The sequence below is a fragment of the Rhagoletis zephyria genome, unplaced genomic scaffold (assembly GCF_001687245.7).
Source record: "Rhagoletis zephyria isolate East Lansing unplaced genomic scaffold, Rhagoletis_zephyria_1.1 Rzeph_scaffold_00443, whole genome shotgun sequence".
NCBI classification, from domain to species: domain Eukaryota; kingdom Metazoa; phylum Arthropoda; class Insecta; order Diptera; family Tephritidae; genus Rhagoletis; species Rhagoletis zephyria.
The window spans coordinates 174,092-197,618 of record NW_016157527.1 but is presented as its reverse complement, the minus strand read 5'-3'; the positions used below and the strand labels follow the sequence as shown (position 1 = coordinate 197,618).

The 23,527-nt window shown below is 33.9% G+C and overlaps 1 protein-coding gene across 1 annotated transcript in view; it reads right to left on the bottom strand.

The window, feature by feature from the left end:
- LOC108359717 (zonula occludens-like protein polychaetoid) overlaps nucleotides 1-23,527 on the bottom strand; it is a 187,764-nt gene that overhangs the window by 23,966 nt on the left and 140,271 nt on the right. The window contains exons 6-7 of the mRNA XM_017611687.1: nucleotides 20,406-20,639; nucleotides 19,521-20,089 (exon numbers count right to left, since the gene is read on the bottom strand). Of these exons, the coding sequence (XP_017467176.1) occupies nucleotides 19,521-20,089; nucleotides 20,406-20,639 (803 nt within the window). The remainder of the gene's footprint in view (nucleotides 1-19,520; nucleotides 20,090-20,405; nucleotides 20,640-23,527) is intronic.

Genomic DNA, 23,527 nt, shown 5'->3' with positions numbered 1-23,527 from the left:
GAATGTTTGTTTTAGGTTTCAAAAGCTTTTGTATAAATTTACAATAATTATCTATTACATCATTGCATGTTAAGCTGCCTTTACACGGGTCGATTTTTTGTCGTTCATCCGAAATAGACCCGGGTAAATGGCAATTCAACTGTAAAATGTAAATATTTTGGCTCGCCGATTTTCCAGTCGACAAAACTCGAGCCGTGTGAAGGCATCTTTAAATAGAAAACAATATTAAATCATTTGTAACATTGTTAGCCTATAGGTTGTGTACAAAGGTTTAATAAGTATCATTTTTAAATATAGATAACAAATAATGGTATATTGACAATATTATAAATGCTTATGCTGCTTGTCAAACCTTTGTACACAACCTATAGGCTAACAATTATACAAATGATTTAATATTGTTTTGTATATTACATGTGTCCCTTCGTCATAATAATAGATATACGATATTTTGACCAGTTTTTACTATTTTTATTTTGTTTATTACATGCTTTTTTATAAAAATCTGGCTCATTATAAAGAAAACACTACATAAATCCAGATTTCAAAGTTTGTAGAAAAATTTAAGAGTTCGACAAATTTCCGCAACAATCCATTCATTGGGCATTTTTAGAAAAATTCTAGGCAAGTAGTTTATAGCCCATTCATTTATAGCAACTTCAATCTTACACTTTATTATACAAAAACTTAATGGGCTATAACTACTTGGAATTTTTAAAAATTCTCAATGCACGGGTTATTGTGAAAATATATTGAACTTTTTAATTTTTCTACAAACTTTGAAATCTGGATTTATGTAGTGTTTTCTTTATAATGAGGTAGATTTTTATAAAAAAAAGCATTTAATAAACAAAATAAAAGTAGTCAAAAAAGGTCAAAACATTGCGTACCTTTTATTATAACCAGGGGTGTATGATATATATATATATATATTTATATATTTTTCTTTGTGTTCGCGTGATGATAGTACCTGCTTGGCAGATCTAATTTTTTCGATTTAAATACTTTTGTTTTTATACAACAATTGGGTGATTCGCAAGTTATCACAACTAGTCATGTTGTCATATCTAATATGTATATGTATATACATATGTGTACATACAGTTGCGGTGAAGAAAGTAGCAAAATTATGTTTATTTATTTATTTTTAGTCATTTATTTAAAATATATTTCAATCTAAAACAGAAACTACATAAACAAAAGTTTCAAAGCTTGCACATATTTAGTTCACAAAAATTTCATCTTGAAAATTTTCGAGTATGCAGGTTTGTAGCCCATCATAATATTTAATTTTGTTACTCTCTTATTGGCCGCAGCTGTATGCGTAAATATGTATTATGTTTATAATATAATTATAAACAAGAGACTTTGGGAATTAATAATTTGCATGTTAATTTTTTACTTTGCTTATTTTTAATAAAAATATTTATGAATGGTATAACAATATTTTTACTAAATGGGACATGTATAAGGAACTTACAATCAAGCAACGTATTGAAATGCATGGTAGAAGTTTGTAAAACAAGTTGCGTTTTACAAATTTTAATATTTCACATGGCGCAGCTTATAATTTTTTATGAAAATATACACATACCGCCCCGTAAATTTTTACAGTTTTGTACACTATTCTTTTGCTTTTTTAAGGTATAATTTTTTTATTAAAGTTCAGCTCCCTGTCTAATAAAAACCATATACATAAGTGCAAATACCAAACTTTGTACAAAAATTATAAAAGTTCTCCAAACTTTTCATCTCAATTCCAAATATTTTAATTCGAATTTCTTAATAATTTTATATGCAACAATTTTTATGAGCTTGAGGTCGTTTTTAAGTGAAAACTTTATGTGGAAAAGCAACAATAATTTGAAAAAATGGTAGAAGTGATAGCTATTTCGGAAATCACCACATTTCCTCATCAGACTTCTTTCAGTTCATTAAAAAAAAAAGTTCTAATAATAGAAATATTAACAAAAACCAATAAAACCAACAACCACATAATCAAGTGAATTGCAGCGGAATAGCTGCGCTTGATTGTAGTTGGCTTAGCAAAGTGAAATAGTGGAAAATAAGCAACAAGCAAGAATTAACAAGACAGGAAGACAGGAAAGACAGGAAGAGAGGAAATGTGGTGATTTCCGAAATAGCTATCACTTCTGCCATTTTTTCAAATTATTGTTGCCTTTCCACATAAAGTTTTCACTTAAAAACGGCCTCAAGCTCATAAAAATTGTTGAATATATTGTTATAAGGCCATAAAAATAACAAAAACAAACTAATTAATTTATGGTATGCAGTTTAAAGCTTATTGAAATTTAGTATAATAAAGGGAGAGCTTTAAGTTGCTAGAAAATCGCATTGATTTTTGATATTTTTATAAGCTTTTATTTAACTTGGTCATCCCGCGCAAATCGCGGAAATTTCCAATCGATTTTAAACTGACTTCCCGACAAGTTAGAGACTTGAAATTTTCAGCATAGTTCCAATCACGATGACAATGCAATTTAAAATATAAATGAATTCCCCATATGGTCCAGGCGTCTTGATTCAAAGGCGGTCAAAAAATAGTAAGATTTATGGCTAACAGAACGTAATTTGCCAAAGAACGTAAAACCACTATAAAATTGTTAAAGCTGCCGGAGCGCCGCGGCGGTAATGTAGCAAAGTTATTTGAAGCATATTCTAGATATAAAGCTAGTCTAGATATGAACCTCGTTGTAGGCATCATATCAAGGATATACAATTAGAAGACTCCAGATGTCGCCCCGCCAGAAGAAGTTAAATATTGCGTCTAAATATATGCCATGCTACAGCGGAAATGGACGACACGTCATTTCTTTAAATAAAATTAACTGCTGCTATATGTACATACGTATGTTTATACAAAACGGAAGCAAACAACATTTTGCTTGCATAGTCTTCTGTTCTCTTTCATTGCAAGTTGAATTATTTTAATATGTATTGCAAAATTTTGTACATAAAATAAAATAACACTTTTTTATAAACAACGCTTTTATAAATGGACTAAAAATTATAAAATAAAATAATGTAAAAATTTTTTTTTTTAAAACAAGCTTTTATTTAACCTGTACAATCAAAGGAATAAAATGAAGTAGTGTAACAAAAGATTTTTTAGCAAGAAAATATTGTCAAAACTGCACTAAAATGAATAAAATAAAATAAGTTAAGGTCTCGTTAAAATTACTAAAACCCATTTAGTGAAAGGAGTTATTCAAACTCTAATGAAAATTACTAACAATCTGTACTAATTTACTTCGTTTTTAAAAAAGCCTGTCGGCGAATTCAGCGTACATGCATAATTGGTTAGGTATGTATGTATATGTATGTATGCAGCTACTTAAGTGCCGGTTTGCTATTCGCGCGACAAGCTTTTTTAAAAACGATTTTAATTAGTACAGATTGTTAGTAATTTTCATTAGAGTTTGAGTAACTCCTTTCACTAAATGGCTTTTAGTAACTTTAACGAGACCTTAACTTATTTTATTTTATTCATTTTAGTGCAGTTTTGACAAAATTTTCTTGCTAACAAATCTTTTGTTACACTACTTCATTTTATTCCTTTGATTGTACAGGTTGAATAAAAGCTTGTTTTTAAAGAATATTTTTTTACATTATTTTATTTTTCTGACGGTGTTATGCTTTTTTTTCCATATAAGAAACTACTTTCTAGGCATTTTTTCTATACAAGGTTTGAGCGAAGTTTTGTTTGTATGAAAGAAAATATCTGAGCCGTCAGCAAAAAAAAATTTAAAAAAATCAACGCAATTTCTTACCAACTTCAAATGTGTACATTATTATACTAAAATTGAATGTGCTATAAAGCTGCATACCGTTTTTTTTAATTTTAGTAAAAAGTTTAAAATTTTGATGAAAATTTATAAAATTCTCCTTAATTTTATAAAAAATTTTAAACTGGTTTAAATGGCTTTTTTTGGTTTTGATTTACAGTCCGTCAATAAAGTTTAGGTACAGCAATTTTTTTACAATACGGGCAACTATTTTTTAAATATTTTATTTTTCGATAATTTTGTATAAAAACATGGTCAATTCTACAACAAAAAAACGAAAAATCAGAGTTCCAAACCTTATGCAAAGTTAACGAAAATTCGGCAAAATTTCATTCATATATTGCACTTTTTATTTACGCTCTCTAGAAAAAATTTGGGTATGCAATTTTTTAGCCCATTCAATTTTAGTATAACAAAGTACAAGTATGAGCGTAAATAAAAAGTGCAATATTTGAATGAAATTTCGCCGAATTTTCGTTAATTTTGCACAAGGTTTGGAACTCTGATTTTTGGGTTATTTGTTCTAGAAGTGAACATATTTTTATACAAAATTATCGAAAAATAAAATATTTAAAAAATAGTTGCCCGTATTGTAAAAAAATTGCTTAAAAAAGCAAAAGAATAGTGTACAAAACTGATAAAAATTTCGAGGGCGGTATGTGTATATTTTCATAAAAAATTATAAGCTGCGCCATGTGATATTATTAAAATTTGTAAAACGCAAACTTGTTTTACAAACTTCTACCATGCATTTCAATACCTTGCTTGATTGTAAGTTCCTTATACATGTCCCATTTAGTAAAAATATTGTTATACCATTCATAAAATATTTTTATTAAAAATAAAGCAAAGTAAAAAATTAACATGCAAATTAATTAAGTTCCCAAAGTCTCTTTTTTATAATTATATTATAAACATAATATATATTTACGCATACAGCTGCGGCCAATAAGAGAGTAAAAAAATTAAATATTATTATGGGCTACAAACCTGCATACTCGAAAATTTTCAAGATGAAATTTTTGTGAACTAAATATATGCAAGCTTTGAAACTTTTGTTTATGTAGTTTCTGTTTTAGATTGAAATTTATTTTAAAAATGACTAAAAATAAATAAATAAACATAATTTTGCTACTTTCTTCACCGCAACTGTATGTACCTACATATGTATATACATATATATGATATGACAACATGACTAGTTGTGATAACTTGCGAATCACCCAATTGTTGTATAAAAACAAAAGTACTTAAATCGAAAAAATGAGATCTGCCAAGCAGGTACTATCATCACGCGAACACAAAAAACTTTAAACTTTATTGACTGACTGTATAGGGTTTTGTTTATATAATAATAACAATACTAATGGGAATATTAATAATACGTATGCATGAATGAACATTTTACTGAAAAGGGACGGAACCTTGATTCAAAAAATAGTCTGCCAATTTTTCTCTTAAACGGAATGCAGCCGCGCTTGCATTACGTCGATTTGACGTTATAGAGGTCAATGGACCACCCAGATCCTCCCGATCACGGCGCCATTCTCCATTTGTTGTCACTTGTTCTGGGTCATCTGTGTACGAAATTTTCTGGACAGTACCATCGTTTCAGATCGTTTAGCATTACGAAGTTGTGCAAAACCAAGCACGTAGTTCTCCGGACTACAATTGATGACTTTTCGAAGGACACGCCAGCGAGCAGTTAAAATCCCGAAGCTATTTTCAATTACCCGACGAGCTCGCGACAATCGGTTATTAAAAACTGTTTTGCTGCGAGTTAGTTGTACGCCAGGGTATGGCCGCATTAAATTTTCTTTCAGTGGGAATGCCGCGTCGGCGAAAAAAAAATATGGAAATTCTTCCGTCGATCCTCTCCACAACGGCGTTTTTGGTGGTAGTGGCAAACCATTGCTCAGCAGCGCCCGTCCAAATGCTGTTTGGTGGAAAACACCTTGAAATAAAAGAAACAAATTAAAAATGAGTAAATGCCAATTCCTTTAAAATATTTTTGTGCTACCTCCATCACTTTGTCCTCTGTAGCTTGCAATGTTAGCGGATGTAAATGTGTACTTGGCGTCGCAGGTAGCCATTAAAACTATACTATAAAATTTTTTATAATTAAAGTACAGCGAGCCAGAATTATTCGGACAAGTGATGGCTATGCGTTTCCCCGTCAATCGCTCCTACACAATTTGGCATATTCCACATTCTGGAAGTCGTCCGCAATGTCTTTATATTGCGCCAAGGGGGTTCGCTGAGATATACTGGAGACAAAGAAGTCCATATAATCTGGCAGGTCTCTAACCTAGTCGTGGATAACACAGTGCGGCGCCGCGCCATTACGCCGAGAGCTGAGTTACTGGCGTCGATACCGATTTTCACAACTCAGTGACGCAATGGCGCCAGCAACACCGGAACACTGACAACACCGGGCGGCGCAAAGAACACACAAAAGCGAAGTGGCACTTGTAAAATTTGCAGCACAAGGCGAATTTTTACAAGGTGGTGTTGCTAAAATTAGCCGCGGTCCTTCTGAATGTGAAAATTATGTGTTTGTTGTATTTTTGGGTTTTGAACATGGGTGAGTTGTTTTTGCCCAACCAATACCGCCTTGTATTAATTCACCTTAGTTTAACACCGGAACACTAACAACACCGGGAGTCGCAAAGAACCAGTAAAGAACACCCGATATAGAAGGGTCTCTTGTAAAATGTGCAGCACAATGCGAATTTATACAAGGTGGTGTTGCCAGAATTCGTCGCGGTCCTTCTGAATGTGAAAATGATGGGTTTGTTGTATTTTTGGGTTTTGAACTTGGGTATATTTGAGTTTTTTCTCAACCGATATCACCTTGTATTAATTCACTTTGGAGCAGCGTGCAGCAATAAAGGAAATGAGCTTTAGCCTGAAGAGGCGCAATTGCGCCAACACACTGTGCTGATTCCGACAGTGGCGCTGGAGTTAGTGTGTCAGCGCCAAAAAATTTGCGCCGTTACCCAGGCCTACTCTAACCCAATATTACGAACAGTTGTTTTTCCCATCTTGAGCATTGAAGCGACGATTTCGAACGACGATCCATGTGCGAGGTACCTAAAATTGTTATTATAATGTAAAGAATATCTAGCATTCGCATTTAACTTACATCAGTGTTATCGCAAGGCGCTCTTTTGGAGAGATTTGTTTCTTAGGTCTTTCCAGAAACGGATTTAGCAACGTTTGCAATAAATCGTACACCGGGCGGTTTATCCTGGTTAAAAGAAAAATCTTGCTGTCGTGGGATTTGCATTTCAAGAACACTTTCCTAAAGTACCCATACAATTTCCGATCCTTATTTACTGGATGAACCGCCTCGATTCTTGCCGTTTCTGTTGAAGACGGCAAATATTTAAAAATGCCAAATCGAGGAGGTCTTCTTCCATTTGTCCATCAGGCCACATGGTGTATTAATCAAGAAAACACCTGTAGGAGTATGTTTCATTATTATTAAGTGCACTTAATTTGCCAAAATTAGTTACTTACTCTTTGAACAACTTGTCCTGTGAAAAAAACAAATTAATGAATAAATCAATATTTCCCAAACAGCTGATNCTACTCTTTGAACAACTTGTCGTGTGAAAAAAACAAATTAATGAATAAATCAATATTTCCCAAACAGCTGATTTTGAAATATACTGTGCGATATGCGGAGAATAACCACTCCCATGTTTCATATGCGCTGCTTGATTATGCCCTGCCTTGCTATGTTAGTATAACCAGCGCTTAAGTTAAATTCTAAGAGAAACATGTAAATGAAGTACAAGTGAATACGTATCATTTCTTTTCGCTTGAGCTCAGAAGCATATGACATGACTTCACGGAGGACCCTGGGCAATCTGACATATAAATAAAACTTCCCATACTCAGGCTGATCAATGTCAGAAAGCGCAAGTGATCTCTTTTGCGATTTACAAAACGCAGCAATGGATTTAAAGAGCTGACTTCTATCATACGGTGAGAACAACTTCACAACAATAGGCAAGTGGTTGTTGTTTTTTTGCATGTTTGCTTTTGTACTTCGTAGTCTGAACGCTTCACACAGTGGCGTGGTTTTGTGTTGCGCTGCACTGCATACCTTCCCGAAAACATCAGTCAAACTCTCATCAACAGCTCGCGGGATACCGTTGATTATAATGTCTGTGGAGACAGCGCTGCTTTCAAGTTCAAAGAGCTGAGAACGGACAGCGGCAATCTCACTGCGTAGAGATTGAATCTCAGTGCATGAGTTCTCGACAGCAGTTACTCTCTTCTCAATTGTAGTTACATACTGCTTTAAATTTGCCATTTCAGCAGCCAACTCACCGATTTTCTGCATCACTCTCTCCTCAGAACTCTTCATAACTGCCGTCAACTCTTTAATAATAGCCACCCGTTGCTCTTCCATCTTAGATTCGACCAGCGTTGCCGAATTGACGATTTCGTCGTCATTTTGACGTTTTTTAAGCTCAATGACGTTTTGACGATGTATCTCCCCGTAATGACGATTTTTTATTTTAGTTTTTTCACCTAACTACGTATGTAAGTATGTATGTAAACAATTTTTTAAAGTAAAACGTAATCCAAAGTACAACCATGCATTTATCTAGTTTTTTTCTATAACAGTGCTTTTAGTTATATTAAATTTGTTCTAGAATTGTAACCAAATCGTTAATTTGCACTGTTGATACTCATATGAAAGAGACAGAAAAATAGCAGAGGGAATTCGTTCAGTCAAGTTTATCTATCGATTTTTTCAGGGTAAGATTACGATTTTTCAGCAAAAGCTTTCGGCAACGCTGGATTCGACTCTGTATACCATATCAGATGATGGAGTTAGCGGGGGGGATGCAGGTTTACGCGATGAATTTTTGCGTGTTATGGACATATCCAGATATCAAATGAAGCAATCACAAGTGTAAGATGCCAGGAAAAGTTTTGTGCACACACGTATTAAAGTATAGCACCGATTTTTAGGTAATTTAAGATTTAATATCAAACTTAAACGAGAAAAGTCAGGAGCACTGCCAAAACACGTCCTACTCGCACTGCATTACAATTGTTCTATATTGTATTGGTACAATAGCATTTTATTTTAATATTTCAAGTTAAAATTATAAATTTCAGATCATTTTGTAACACATACGATATAGCTTGTTGTCATGCAGTCGGTATATAGTTTTGCAAAAGAAAGTAAATGACAGATTATTACTTTTTATTTATTCCCATAAGTTAGTTAACTAAGAATACTAGAAAGATATAAACTATTGACTTCTATCTTAAAAATTAAAGAAAATTATTTTTAATCACATTTAAGCTGAAGCACAACACCGGCGAACGGCAAATTTTTCGTCGCGAATGTTCGCCGAAATAATTAAAACACACTGATTTATATGAGAACGCGCACAATCAAAGCAAACGACGAAGTTTGGTCGACGACTGTTCGCGACGATAGATTTATTTCTATCGCCGCGGTCAACGGCAACGGCAAAAAAAAGGCCATGATGACCATACTTTAAAAGTTATCGTAATTTTTGTTTAAGAGTAAAATAATATACCTTATATTTTTCTATCAGAGATTAATCTAGTAAAACGTAAGTTTACTAGTAGTTATATTTAAAAACTATTTCTATATTTTAAACTTCTTCATGCTGGTATTTTCCCTCTTCGTTGTAAAAGCTTCCTTCTTAAAACACGGTAACCTTATCAGCTGACAGCATTCGAACCGCTCGATACCGCTCTATTTGTGTTTCAGTAAGCGAATTGGCTTGGCGAAAGTTGGACGTCGGCATCGCTCTGCTGGGCGAAATTTGCCGTTCGCCGGGTATTGTGTTTCAAGCATTTATTTGACATAAGTCGCGGTGGCACGCACAATTTCCAAAAATTTTTTTTCAAAACCAATTTTTCCTTAAGAGCTACATATTTAAAGTTTTATTATATTTAAGAAAACCTTTTTCTAATTTCAATAAATAGGGCCACAATATGTTCACTAATAAATACCATATATTCGATTGCTTTCATGGAAATGTTTGCAATAAACGATGGGCAAAGTTGAAAAAGTTAAGAATAATAGGGCGGCTTTCATGGTTCCCGATGAAAACTCCAAACTATCTAAGTCAAACAACATATTTTAGTGCACAATTCAATATTTTCTGTAAAAATATCATTTTCAAAAATTTCATACATCGCTATGTTTGTGCAGCCTTGTATGAAAATATATATAGTTTTTTAATTAGACAATTGTTTATTGAATTTTACTATAACATGAGCTCATAGTTGCCAACTTGGTGCTTTAAGCACTAGATTTAGTGCTTTTTGAAAATTAAAACGCCAAAAAAAATTGTTTAGTGCCTAGTGCTTTTTTTAGTGCTCTTCTTCTGAACTCAAATTTCTCATAGATAATTAAAACATGAAATAATTTGAAATATTTAAAGCTGTAGCAGCACTGAATTTAAAAGAATCTACATTCATTTTTTCGTTTGTTGCGATTAGATTTTTCTTTCTCTAAATATACCAGTTTTAACCTGTAGTACCTAATTCGCTATTAATAAATATTATTTATTTATTTATTTTTTTACTTTTGTTAAATACAAACTGTTGTGAAAAAAAGTATCCTTTGGTACAAAAAAATTAGTGCTTTTAGTACGGTAAAACGCTTTTTTCCCCAAGTTTTGGTGCTTTTTGAAACTTAGAAGTTGGCAACACTGCATGAGTTTGCAAAATCTCCTCACATACTTACATTTACATCTATTCTATACATATAATAAAATTGTAACAGGTCGATGTCTGTACATTATAGATATTAAAGAAAAATGAATGTGGGGGGTCTTTATTAGAGCACCAGAAGCCAAATCAACCATTTTTAGAATTTTTGTCCGTCTGTCTGTCTGTCTGTATGTTTGCACGCGCATCACTCGAAAACGAATTTATGGATTTGAATGCAGTTTTCGCCGGTGTACTGCTAGGTCAAGCTTAAAATATAGAAAAAAAAAAATGAGAGTTGCCACCTGTTTCAAAATTGCAGTTTAAATAAATTGATAAGAAAAAGTGAATATTGCAATATGAGCGTCAAAAGAAAGAAGCTTAAGAAGGCTTACACCCAAAAATATTTTTTTAGAGTTGTCACCTGTTTTAAAAATTTTAATTTAATTTAATTTATAAGATAAATTGAATATTGCAATATTACCCATATTGCTGTACTGAAGAGGGTTGAAAAATTTTATTCCTGAAAATAATTTTAGGGAGGGCTGCCACCTGTTTAAAAAATTTTATTGCATTAAATTGATAAAATAAATTAAATCTATATCTACACTTATAATAAAATTGTAACAGGCCGAGGTCTGTACCTTATAGATATTAAAGAAAAATCTGTCTGTATACTTGTATGTGAATCACTCGAAAACATGGAATTGAATGCAGTTTTCACCGATGTGTCGCTAGAGATCTAGCTTACAATATAGAAGAAAAAAATTAGCGAGTTGCCACCTGTGTTTAATATTTCAAATTAGGTCAATTGATACGGTAAAGTAAATAATAAAGTAAATAAATTTGTGGAAGGTTGCCATCTATTGGAAAACTTTAATTTAATTTAATTGATAGACTAAATTAAATATTGCAATATTGGCATCAAACTAAAGAGGCTAGGAAATTTTAATGCCGAAAATATTTTTTGGGGGTTTGCCAACTACTTGAAAAATTGTATTCATTAAAGTTTGAAATATAAATGAAATATTACACTACGGGCATTAAACTAAAGAGCATTAGGAAGCTTAAGGTACTGGCCCAATGCAGACTTGCTTTGCTTGCTTCGCTTTGAGAACTGTCAAAAGTTATTTGGAATATACTAAAACGTATGAAGGCTGACCAAATAGCAGCTTTGCTTCACTTGCTTTAAGCGCCACAAAGTTTCAAATAGGCAAATGTTTAATTGAAAGCGTTTTGTAGGCTTTTGACAAAAAGGTATGTTCCCGTTCTTAATGAACTCAAACAAACTGCTGCACACGTTTATGAACAAAAATTTTCTTACAAAAAACTTCATAATATAAGTAATTCAAAGTTTAATAAAAATGCTTCTATGTTTCCATATTTATATTTAACAGTCGCTGGCTTAAAGTGAAAAGTTGCTAAGTCCATTTTTACAAATTTTACAGGAACATTTTACGTGTTTAAAGCAAAGCAAAACTCCATACGAATCAGAAGGAATCGATCTCTGTTAAAAAATTTCGTATTATTTTGGCCTTAACGCATATTCGGAACCTCTTTTGGACTTATAAAATTTATCTTTCATTGAATATAAACGAGAAAAAATAAAACAAGTACCTTAAACCTTAATTTCTCTTACTTTCTATATCAAAATTTGAGGCTTCATAAAATGTAGACTTAGCAATTTTTCACACGAAGCTAGCGATATTTATGATGTCAAACTACTGGTAAATCGTCTCTTGAAAAATCGATTTTTTTTAGTTTATTGTTTTAATAAATGTACATATAGTTATATATGTATGTATAATTATTATCATTCCTTTGAGATGCAAAAATTAATTCACATTCATTTAAAAATAAATATGAAAACATTGTTTTGTATTTCTTTTTTTTCAATTTTCTGGAATTTTATGGCAAAATTATTCTTGCTGTAAGGAAACAGACCATGACTTTTTAACTACACAACTAGTTGCTTTGACAGCGTTCCAAGCCGCCATTTGGCTAAACGAGTTTTTGAAGTAAATCAAAGCAAATTAAAGTAAGCAAAGCGTGCCTTTACTTTTGAAAATATTTTTGAAGTTTTAATTCGGTTAAATTTATAAGATAACCTAAATGTTGCCACATGGGTATCAAACGAAAGTATTTGAGAATAATAAAATTGCAACAGGCCAATATCTGTACATAACAGATGTTAAAGAAAAATTAATATATCAACAGAAGCCAAACTTAAAATTTCTATAATTTTGGTCTGTCCCTATTTTTGTAAGCGCATCACGCAAAAACTAATATATATACATATTGCTAGAGCTCTAATTTGAATCCTTTTTTTTTAGTTTATCGTCGATCATTATTCCTAGGTATTTGAATGTATTAACTTTTTCCAGTGCGTCGTTGTTTTTTATTTACAGTTGGCAACGGACTGTTGTCAAAATTTCGTCTTGATATAATCACAAACTTAATTTTATTGACATTCAATTAAGTGTGTTCAAGCATAACCAATCGCACTTTTTTGGAACTTCTGTGTGCAAGGCATTTCGCTAAAAAATCAAAACTTTTTGTTGTTGCTGCCAAAAAATTAAGAAATCTGAGACGTCATGCTTTACAATTTCATAGTTCTCTGTACAATGTATTTCACTATGCTACTAAATGGCTGCACCGATTTGGTTCATATTTGGAACAGAAGCATATGACATGACTTCACGGAGTACCTTGGGCAAGCTCTCATATATGTAAATAAATCTTCCCATACCCAGGCTGATTAATGTCAGAAAGAGCAAGTGATCTCTTATGCGATTTACAAGGAAGGTATTTCTCTAAAAAAATCAATACTTTTTGTTGTTGCTGCCAAAAAATTAAGAAATCTGAGACGTCATGCTTTACAATTTCATAGTTCTCTGTACAATGTATTTCACTATGCTACTAAATGGCTGCACCGATTTGGTTCATATTTGGAACAGAAGCATATGACATGACTTCACGGAGTACCTTGGGCAAGCTCTCATATATGTAAATAAATCTTCCCATACCCAGGCTGATTAATGTCAGAAAGAGCAAGTGATCTCTTATGCGATTTACAAGGAAGGTATTTCTCTAAAAAAATCAATACTTTTTGTTGTTGCTGCCAAAAAATTAAGAAATCTGAGACGTCATGCTTTACTATTTCATAGTTCTCTGTACAATGTATTTCACTATACTACTAAACGGCTGCACCGATTTGGTTCATATTTGGAACATATGCCAGCACCTTGAAAATAAATATTCCCAAACCAATTACGCTGGGAAACTTAAACTTAACACTGCTGCATATATTGCAAATGCATTGGAAAAGGGGGCGTCGCACATTCCATACCAACTGAACTTCTCATATAACTTATCTCTGGAACCGCTTACGCTATCCTGAAATTCGACACAACTTTTTCGAACATATTTTATGAATACTGTAGTTATGGCGAAAAGTGGTGAGTAATGGAAAAGGAGGAGCGGCAACCCCATGCTTCTCATTTCACTTATCTCTTCAACGCTCACGTTAACTTTCTGAAATTTGGCACAGCTACACAAGTTATCAATACCGTACCTATGGCGAAAAGTGGTAATTATTGGAAAGGCTGGATCGATATACGTTTACGTAAACGCGCAAGTATCATTCGATTGGGAACCATTTTCTCCTAGATCTGTCCTATCTACATACCTATATGCATAAAATTATAGCCGTTTTCGTTGTTCGGACTTAACTCAAAAACCACTGAATAGAGTTCCGTCAGATTGGCGGAGGTTATCTATACATATAATAAAATTGTAACAGGTCGATGTCTGTACATTATAGATATTAAAGAAAAATTAATGTGGGGAGTATTTATTAGAGCTCCAGAAGCCAAATCAACCATTTTTAGAATTTTTGTCTGTCTGTCTGTATGTTTTCACTCGCATCACTATAAAACGAATGCATGGATTTGAATGCAGTTTACACCGATGTATTGCCAGAGGTCTAACTTAAAATATATAAAGCAAACAATTAGAGAGTTGCCACCTGTTTGAAAATTGCAGTTTAAGTAAATTGATAAGAAAAAGCAAATATTGCAATATGGGCGTCAGAAGAAAGAAGCTTAAGAAGGCTTACAGCCAAAAATATGTTTAGAGTTGCCACCTGTTTGAATTAATTTAATTTATGAGGTAAATTTAATATTGTAATATGGGTATCAAACTGAAGAGGTTTAGGAAATTTAGGCAGGGTTGCCACCTGTTTGAAAAAATTTATTGTATTAAATTGATAAAATAAATGAAATCTATATCTATACTTATAATAAGATTGTAACAGGCCGATATCTGTACCTTATAGATATTAAAGAAAAATTAATGTTGAATTTTTCTTAGAGCTACAAAAGCCAAATAAACAATTTTTAGAAACTCTCTCTGACTCTCTGTCTGTCTGTATATTTGTAAGCGCATCACTCGAAAACATGGAATTGCTTACAATATAGAAAAAAATGAGAGAGTTGCCACCTGCGTTTAAAATTTCAGTTTNTGTAAATAAATCTTCCCATACCCAGGCTGATTAATGTCAGAAAGAGCAAGTGATCTCTTATGCGATTTACAAGGAAGGTATTTCTCTAAAAAAATCAATACTTTTTGTTGTTGCTGCCAAAAAATTAAGAAATCTGAGACGTCATGCTTTACTATTTCATAGTTCTCTGTACAATGTATTTCACTATACTACTAAACGGCTGCACCGATTTGGTTCATATTTGGAACATATGCCAGCACCTTGAAAATAAATATTCCCAAACCAATTACGCTGGGAAACTTAAACTTAACACTGCTGCATATATTGCAAATGCATTGGAAAAGGGGGCGTCGCACATTCCATACCAACTGAACTTCTCATATAACTTATCTCTGGAACCGCTTACGCTATCCTGAAATTCGACACAACTTTTTCGAACATATTTTATGAATACTGTAGTTATGGCGAAAAGTGGTGAGTAATGGAAAAGGAGGAGCGGCAACCCCATGCTTCTCATTTCACTTATCTCTTCAACGCTCACGTTAACTTTCTGAAATTTGGCACAGCTACACAAGTTATCAATACCGTACCTATGGCGAAAAGTGGTAATTATTGGAAAGGCTGGATCGATATACGTTTACGTAAACGCGCAAGTATCATTCGATTGGGAACCATTTTCTCCTAGATCTGTCCTATCTACATACCTATATGCATAAAATTATAGCCGTTTTCGTTGTTCGGACTTAACTCAAAAACCACTGAATAGAGTTCCGTCAGATTGGCGGAGGTTATCTATACATATAATAAAATTGTAACAGGTCGATGTCTGTACATTATAGATATTAAAGAAAAATTAATGTGGGGAGTATTTATTAGAGCTCCAGAAGCCAAATCAACCATTTTTAGAATTTTTGTCTGTCTGTCTGTATGTTTTCACTCGCATCACTATAAAACGAATGCATGGATTTGAATGCAGTTTACACCGATGTATTGCCAGAGGTCTAACTTAAAATATATAAAGCAAACAATTAGAGAGTTGCCACCTGTTTGAAAATTGCAGTNGTACATAATTAAATGCAGTTTTCACCGATGTACATATTGCTAGAACTCTAATTGAAAATATAGAATCAACTTTTTTTGTTTTAGTTTATCATCGATCATTATGCCTAAGTATTTGAATGTATTAACTTTTTCCAGTGCGTCGTTGTTTAGATTTAGAGTTAGCAACAGACTTTTCTCAAAATTTGGCATTGATATAACCACAAACTTAATTTTATTGGCATTCAATTAAGGTTGTTCAAGCATAACCAATCGCACTTTTTTGGAACTTCTGTGTGGAAGGTTTTTCGCTTAAAAAAATCAAAAATTTTTGTTGTTGCTGCCAAAAAATTAAGAAATCAGAGACGTTGCGCTTTACAATTTCATACAGTTCTCTGTGCAATGTATTTCACTAAACAACTAAACGGATACACCGATTTGGTTCATATTTGGAACATATGCCAGCACCTTGAAAATAAATATTCCGACCAAAAATTTACTCGGTATGTAGCTCGGGATATTCCTAAAATTCTTATATAGACTAAAACGTAAAAAAACCAATATATCTCTAAAACCAATTACGCTGGGAAACTGAAACTTAACACTGCTGCATAGATTGCAAATGCATTGGAAAAGGGGGCGTCGCACATTCCATACAAACTGAACTTCTCATATAGCTTATCTCTGGAACCGCTTACGCTAACGTCCTGAAATTCGACACAGCTACATATGTTATCAATACCGTACCTATGGCGAAAAGTGGTAATTATTGGAAATACTGGATGGATATACATTCACGTAAACGCGCAAGTAACATTCGATTGGGAGACATTTTCTCCTAGATTTCTAAATTCCATTGAACTATTGTAACTTTTTTTTTAATTTTTAGTTATGTGAAAATTTTGAAGAATTTTTTTTAAATTTTTCGCAAAGAATGGAGCTTTGATTTTTCAGGTTTCGCTATAGACTGTCCTATCTACATACCTATCTATTTGCAAAATATGATAGCCGTTTTCGTTGTTCGGACTAAACTCAAAAACAACTAAATAGAGTTCAGTCTGATTGTCGGAGGTTATTTTAGATACATATATGATCCTACTATATGCCACTAGAAAACTTGCTAGGTAGTTCTGGAGTAGAGTTATTTATAAAAATCGTATTTATTAACGGATTTCGTTCAAATTTTAAATGTGAGCTATGTACCTGTATGACGGAAGCTGGAGTAGGGGTTGAAACTCATAACACGTATTAATTTTATGGTAAGCAACGGTTTTGCAGAAAATGGGCCCAATGGATGGCGCTGCAGCCGAAATGTATAGAAACCCCGTGTGCTTGGTCTGCTTTGGCCCTATGTTTAAGTTATATGAATTTAGTTTTCGGATGTCGAAATGAAGGATGGGTTTAGGTTTGTCTGAGGCCCCTCTTGCATTACTTAGAGATCGGTTCATAAATATTACCACGAATTGTAAAAGTGGCGAATTATCAAGGAAAGATCATAGTAGGTATATCTATTGCTTCACTTGAAAGATATTCAAGAGATCACACGACTCATTTAGCCAATGTACCGGAAAACTTTTCATCCTGTGGGACAGCGAGGATTCTTGGCCAGAAAACGCACTTCTGTGCTCTTGAGTTTCCTTATAAGAACTTTTATTGGCATACGCATCGCACCAATGTTGTAGTTGCAAGATTATAGAAAAAGATTATGCATGCTTGGCAGAGATCTCACAGGTGGTAATAAGACCATCGGTAAAGCTCATGACATCGAAAGGGATTGGTTTCCATATAGTATCGTAGCGTTACTATTATTGGCCTATGTGTAAGGAGGATACTGCGCCTTACTGGTTTCAAATTAATCCAAAAATTTTGACTTTACAGACTATTTTTGCTTTTAAACGCTATTTTGCATTGGCCACGCAAACGTTCTTATAAGGCGCCGCGAAGTAAGCGGGCATTGGCTAGTTTATTAATAAATTAGTGACCACAAATTTCAAAATAAGGTTTTAAAATAAATTGTAGACCTTTGACTACAAATTTGTGTAACATTTTTTTGATCGGTTCACCCATTCGGACACAATAGCCCGAAATCATTGGGCAAATAACTAAGCCATACCCAGTTAAATCGTTATTTGGTTTTCCTCAATCAACAATTGCACCAAGATCATGTCACGCACCCAGCTGATTCTGTCAAATTCACAAAGACCGGATTAGCGGTACCGCGATGGACGCAATCTCTATTTCTCCCAATCGTGTGTTATATCGCTCGATAGAAGGAGCTGTAGAACACTCGCCGGTGTATTAACAGACCACTGTCTTGTTGCAGCACACGCATATAAATTGTAATTCGCTCACAGCGATGCTTGTAGGAAATGTAACGTTTCGGGTGCAAAAGAAACCCTGGAGCATCTGTTGTGTCCCTGTCCGGCTCTCTGGGAAACAAGACTTAAATACCTGGAAGCAACTAGCTTCGACGGACTAGACAGAATTCTCGAAACTGGACTTGATCTTCTTCTAAAATTCGCAAATGAGACGCATATCATAAGTGACATATATTTTCGCTAAAACAGGACTCTAATCTCGTATCGCTATGGTATAATCTAACCTAACCTACAAAGTGTACGTGAGTGCGGCGGTGGTAACAATGTAAAAGCTAATGCCAATTAAAACCATAGAAGTAAAAATAGAAAGAAGCCGTTCTGCAGCGAAGGTTGCTTATATATGAAAAATGCAATAAGGTATAGTGTTGTTGAATGCGGTACAGAAAATACTGTGCCTTGAGCATACATATAGACATACATAATAATTTAACTAAAACAATTATGACAACCAATAATTGTGCATGGTGAAATTATACGAGGTGTAGTAATAAAAGGGAGAAGAAAGATTTTACACTATATTATTTGAAAATTTGCTTGGAAACATTCCGATGGTCAAGAAAACTAAGAATATAAAGCGAGAATACTGTTTCATTACTACACCTGGTATTATTTCACCATGATAATTATGTAGAAATACAAAGTTGCCCATTGTTAAACACGTACGGTAAATGAAAGTTTCACAAGCAACCTGATAGGGTGACCAGCCGGACACGGTACCCATGGTTCTCCCAAACAGTGGTAATTCACCAAAGTAATTCAGAAGGGAACCACGTAATTGTCAGTGCTCGTGGGAACTTAGTGTTGAACAATATACGCTCATTGTGCTTGATAAATACCCGTAACAAAATGTAATCCCTACCTCCCAGAACTCAATCCCAACTCTAAACCTGCTTTCCCGCTTTCTTTGGGCAATTACCTTGCAATTATAAATGATAAAAACTTAATTTATTTCTTCTATATATCTTAAGCTGCAGAAAAAATATGATCTACCAAATTCGAGGTGCTCATCACTATGTCATGCACACATTTAGCAAAAAGAAATATCATATTCGTATCAGAAATACAGTTTTATACACTCACCTCGCGTTCGGCACTGACTTGAGATCATCCGGCGCATTTGGACCAAGTCTTCCAAGGTTTTGTACTGTTAACTGCGACGTGTTATATGAATCGTAGCTAGACACACTGTCGTATGAGTTGCCATTTAGTTGAGTTACTTTATTGACGCTAACCGCTGGATTTGAAATTGCTGCATTGAGAAGTGCTTGACGTTCCAATGAAGCTTGGTGGTAATCCATCGAGTCGTTGGCGCTTCGGGAGATGTATTCAGCATGCACTTCGCCATTAATGACGGCTTTGCCAAACAGACGTCCTTGTGCTGAACGACCCAACGTTCCACTTGAACTGTTGGTACGTAGATCTGGAAGCATTTCACCTGGTCCAGGCTTTGATTGGCGATCGATTCGTGGCGGAAGATCAGGTGCATGTTTACCATAAAATGATTGTGGGCGTGCAGAAGGCGTTGATGGGTCGGAAACCACAACATCTGCATCAATAATACTGGATCCTGTCGCATAAGTTGCATATTTATTGCCATCAATTGGTTGTCGGCAATTTGATGATAAATTAATAGCGTGATCATACGGAATCTAGTGCCAGAAAATGAAATTTCCATTTAAAGGTCAAATATTTTAAGCACTCACTTTGAATTTTTTTATTAAATTTATAGTTCTCATTTAATATTGTTAAATTCTTTGAAAATGCAACTTGAACGCTTTTTATCAATATCATAAATATGAAAAAATATTTTAAATATTTTAATGAATGTACTATTTTGATAAGCAATAGTTAACCGTGTTTTAAACAAAATGTTTCGTATGTATGTAGCTATACATTTTAATGCATTCATAAGATTACATTACAGTTAAGGATGAATTATTGTGTATGCAGGTGTTTGCCTCTTACCGTATATGGAGGTGGTAATCCGTCACCGACTGTATCTCTAGACCTATCCAAGTTATCCTGATTAGTGGCAATCGACGGATCTGAGCTCGATTTGACCAATTGCGGCAAATTACCGAGGGACAATGACGTTGACGGCCCCGGACTTAATTCCAAATCAGATTCCGGACTCGATGCATACGATAGACGGGAGGTGGTCATTGGGAAAAGGAAATCATCGGACAGGGATTCAATCGGCTATGGTCGGTTCATTAGTGGTGTGGACAGAGACATATGTAGATTTGAGATGATATTAATGTAAGGGAGGAAGATTTGTTTGCATTGATATAACATTTTTGTTATTTTCCAGGAGTAAAATACATATGTAAAATAGAAATTTGTTAAAAGAAGATTTATTTCAAAACGTAGCAAACATCATATATGTTGTATTATAAAATAACGCAAACGAAAATGAATAAAATAGTATTAACACAAAGTTAAACAGGTTTACAAAAAATGTTTTGTAGCCGAATGATGTTGGGAACAGACACATTTGGGACGAAGGACAAAATATAACCGAATACATTGATCATTATTGGGTTCGGTTTGAATTGTGACGAATTAATAAAGCAAGGAAATGACCATGGTGATATTTGTGGAATGATTTTCATTAGCATAAGAGAAATGAAATAAAGGCATACAAATATTAAGTTAGCAATAGTGTCATATAAATATACTTATATCTTTTTATCATTAGCAATTTATCCATATTTTATAAATTTAATATAACAAAAACCACTACAAGAGGATGAAGTTTCTTAACACAAAAAAAAAGGTGATGGTGTCTAGGTATACATACATATGTACCTGGTATACATCCTCATGTGGTTATATACATAGACAAAACCATGAATATTTACATAAGGCTTATGAATATATAATTATTCACTTCCATAAATTATAAATTCATGCAAAACCCAATTAAGCATCGCAATAGTTTAAAAGAAGGAAATAACACAATTTGAACATTAAAACTTGTTATGAAATGTATGTACGTTAGTATAATCATTCCGCTTATTCCAATTATTGTATGAAATCAAAAAAAGAATTTCATGCTCCCGGAATTGAGGAAAGATTCAACAATCCATTTGCGTAAAGTGAGGAGTTCGTGTGTATTTTTTTCTTCCCAATCAAATTAGTATCATGCCATTTGCTCATTACTACTGCCAAACTTGTTTGGATCGCAAGAATTATGATTACTACATATTTTGTTACTGGTGTAATAGTTGTTCATATTAATGCTGTGGTTATAAAGGCCAGACGATCTAGAAGTTTTCAATAGGGAATCAGAAGAGGGAATGGCCGTAGAAAAGCTTCTAGCAGCCGGCTTTGGGCCAAAATTATTATTTTGTGCTGATACTTGCGTTGCAGCAGCCTTTGTTCCAATACCATGATTATTGAATTGGCATGAGGCTGAAGGATATTCTTCGTATGTCTTCGACACCTCAAAGTAACCAACGCGTTTATCACATTCGTTCCCTCTGTTACTGACGGCCGTGTCGTATTCGGTGTCGACTTCATTATTATTTTGATTATTCTGGGAGTGGTATACTGCTGCTTTCGGTGACAATGAAATACCATTACAAATTTTGGTGGAGCCAATAGTTGATGGTTCAGATGTCTTTACATTACTACAATCTGATAAGTCTTTTTCTTCTTTCATCGATTCGTTGACCAAATTTAAGTTCGAGCCAAATATAGTCGGTTTTTGTAGAAGCTCATTGTAGTAGTAAGCAGTGGTTCGCGGCTCGAAGGTGTATAGCGTGCGTCCAATATTCTTTGTAGATACCCCAAAAATAGCGGGGCAGCTACTATCAGCCTTCAGATTGCCATCAACGTTGGTGTTCACAGTGTGACTAGCGAAAGCAGAAGTTATATTTCCAATTGGCATACTATCATGCCGCCCAACGCTGTCACGATTTCGGCCGCTCGAATTGCTTAGCAAATTTGGTTGGGAGCTATGGTAATGCGAAATTACATTACGGGTTGCTACCACATTGATGCCTTTGGAGAGTTGCACACAATGATTTTTTGTGGATAATCCACCGGGCATAGAGGAGGCTGGTTTTATAATTGGAACCATTTTGTAAACACAAGCTTGCTGTTTTAGCTTACCAGCTGGTGTGTTAGGTGTGGAATTGTAATTCAATTCATGTCTCAAAGGTGGTGGACGTGGCGGTGTTGGAGGCCGTTGATCCGTTGAAAGCGAAAAGGAGTTTCGCCTTCCAATGGAACAACGGGGTACTGAAGATGATGAAGGGCGACAGCAGGGAAAGTTGCATGGTGGTGCGATATGTGGAGGGAATATCATTTCGTTTGGGGAATCAGGTAACTATTTGATGTTTTAAGGAATGCGAAAGAGTATTTATAGAGTTAGAAAATTAATACATAGTTACCACAACCAGTGAATAAAGATTCTTAAAATAAATAATGATTAAAATCAAAAGAAGTACTTATATTATTTTTCCACTAAATTACACATCGTTAGCTTAAAATAGAAAGGCCCGAACTCATTTTCACTTCGAATCCAGATTTATAAAAAATATGTTAAATAGCTCACAATATATTTAACAGAAATTGAAAACAAATGTTACAGCATTATTATGCTTAATACAAATCAGCACTTGAACGAAATTCGCTGTTGGAGAACTTTGTTTTTTGATAAATTACAACGCTTTCATCAACTTGCAATGTTGTGCGTCCAGAAACTTTCAATGTTGTGGATCCAGAAACTTTCAATGTTGTGTGTCCGACACCAAAGCAAAGCTTTGAAAAGTTCCTATAAAAAAGCATAGTGCATAGGGCGACAGCTGTAGTGAATAGGGCGAGGTAGATGACATCTAGATGTCGCCCTATGTACTACGTTTGCTACAGCGGAAATAGACGACACGCCATTTCTTTAAATAAAATTAATTGGTGCTCGTTTGTATGTACATACATATGTAAATGCATGTGTGTGCACCTTTCTATTAATATCGTTGAATTATTTTAATATCTATTGCAAAATTTTATTCAGACAGGACTAAAAAGTAGAAAATAAATAATATAAAAAAAACTTTTTAATATACAACGCTTTTATAAATGGA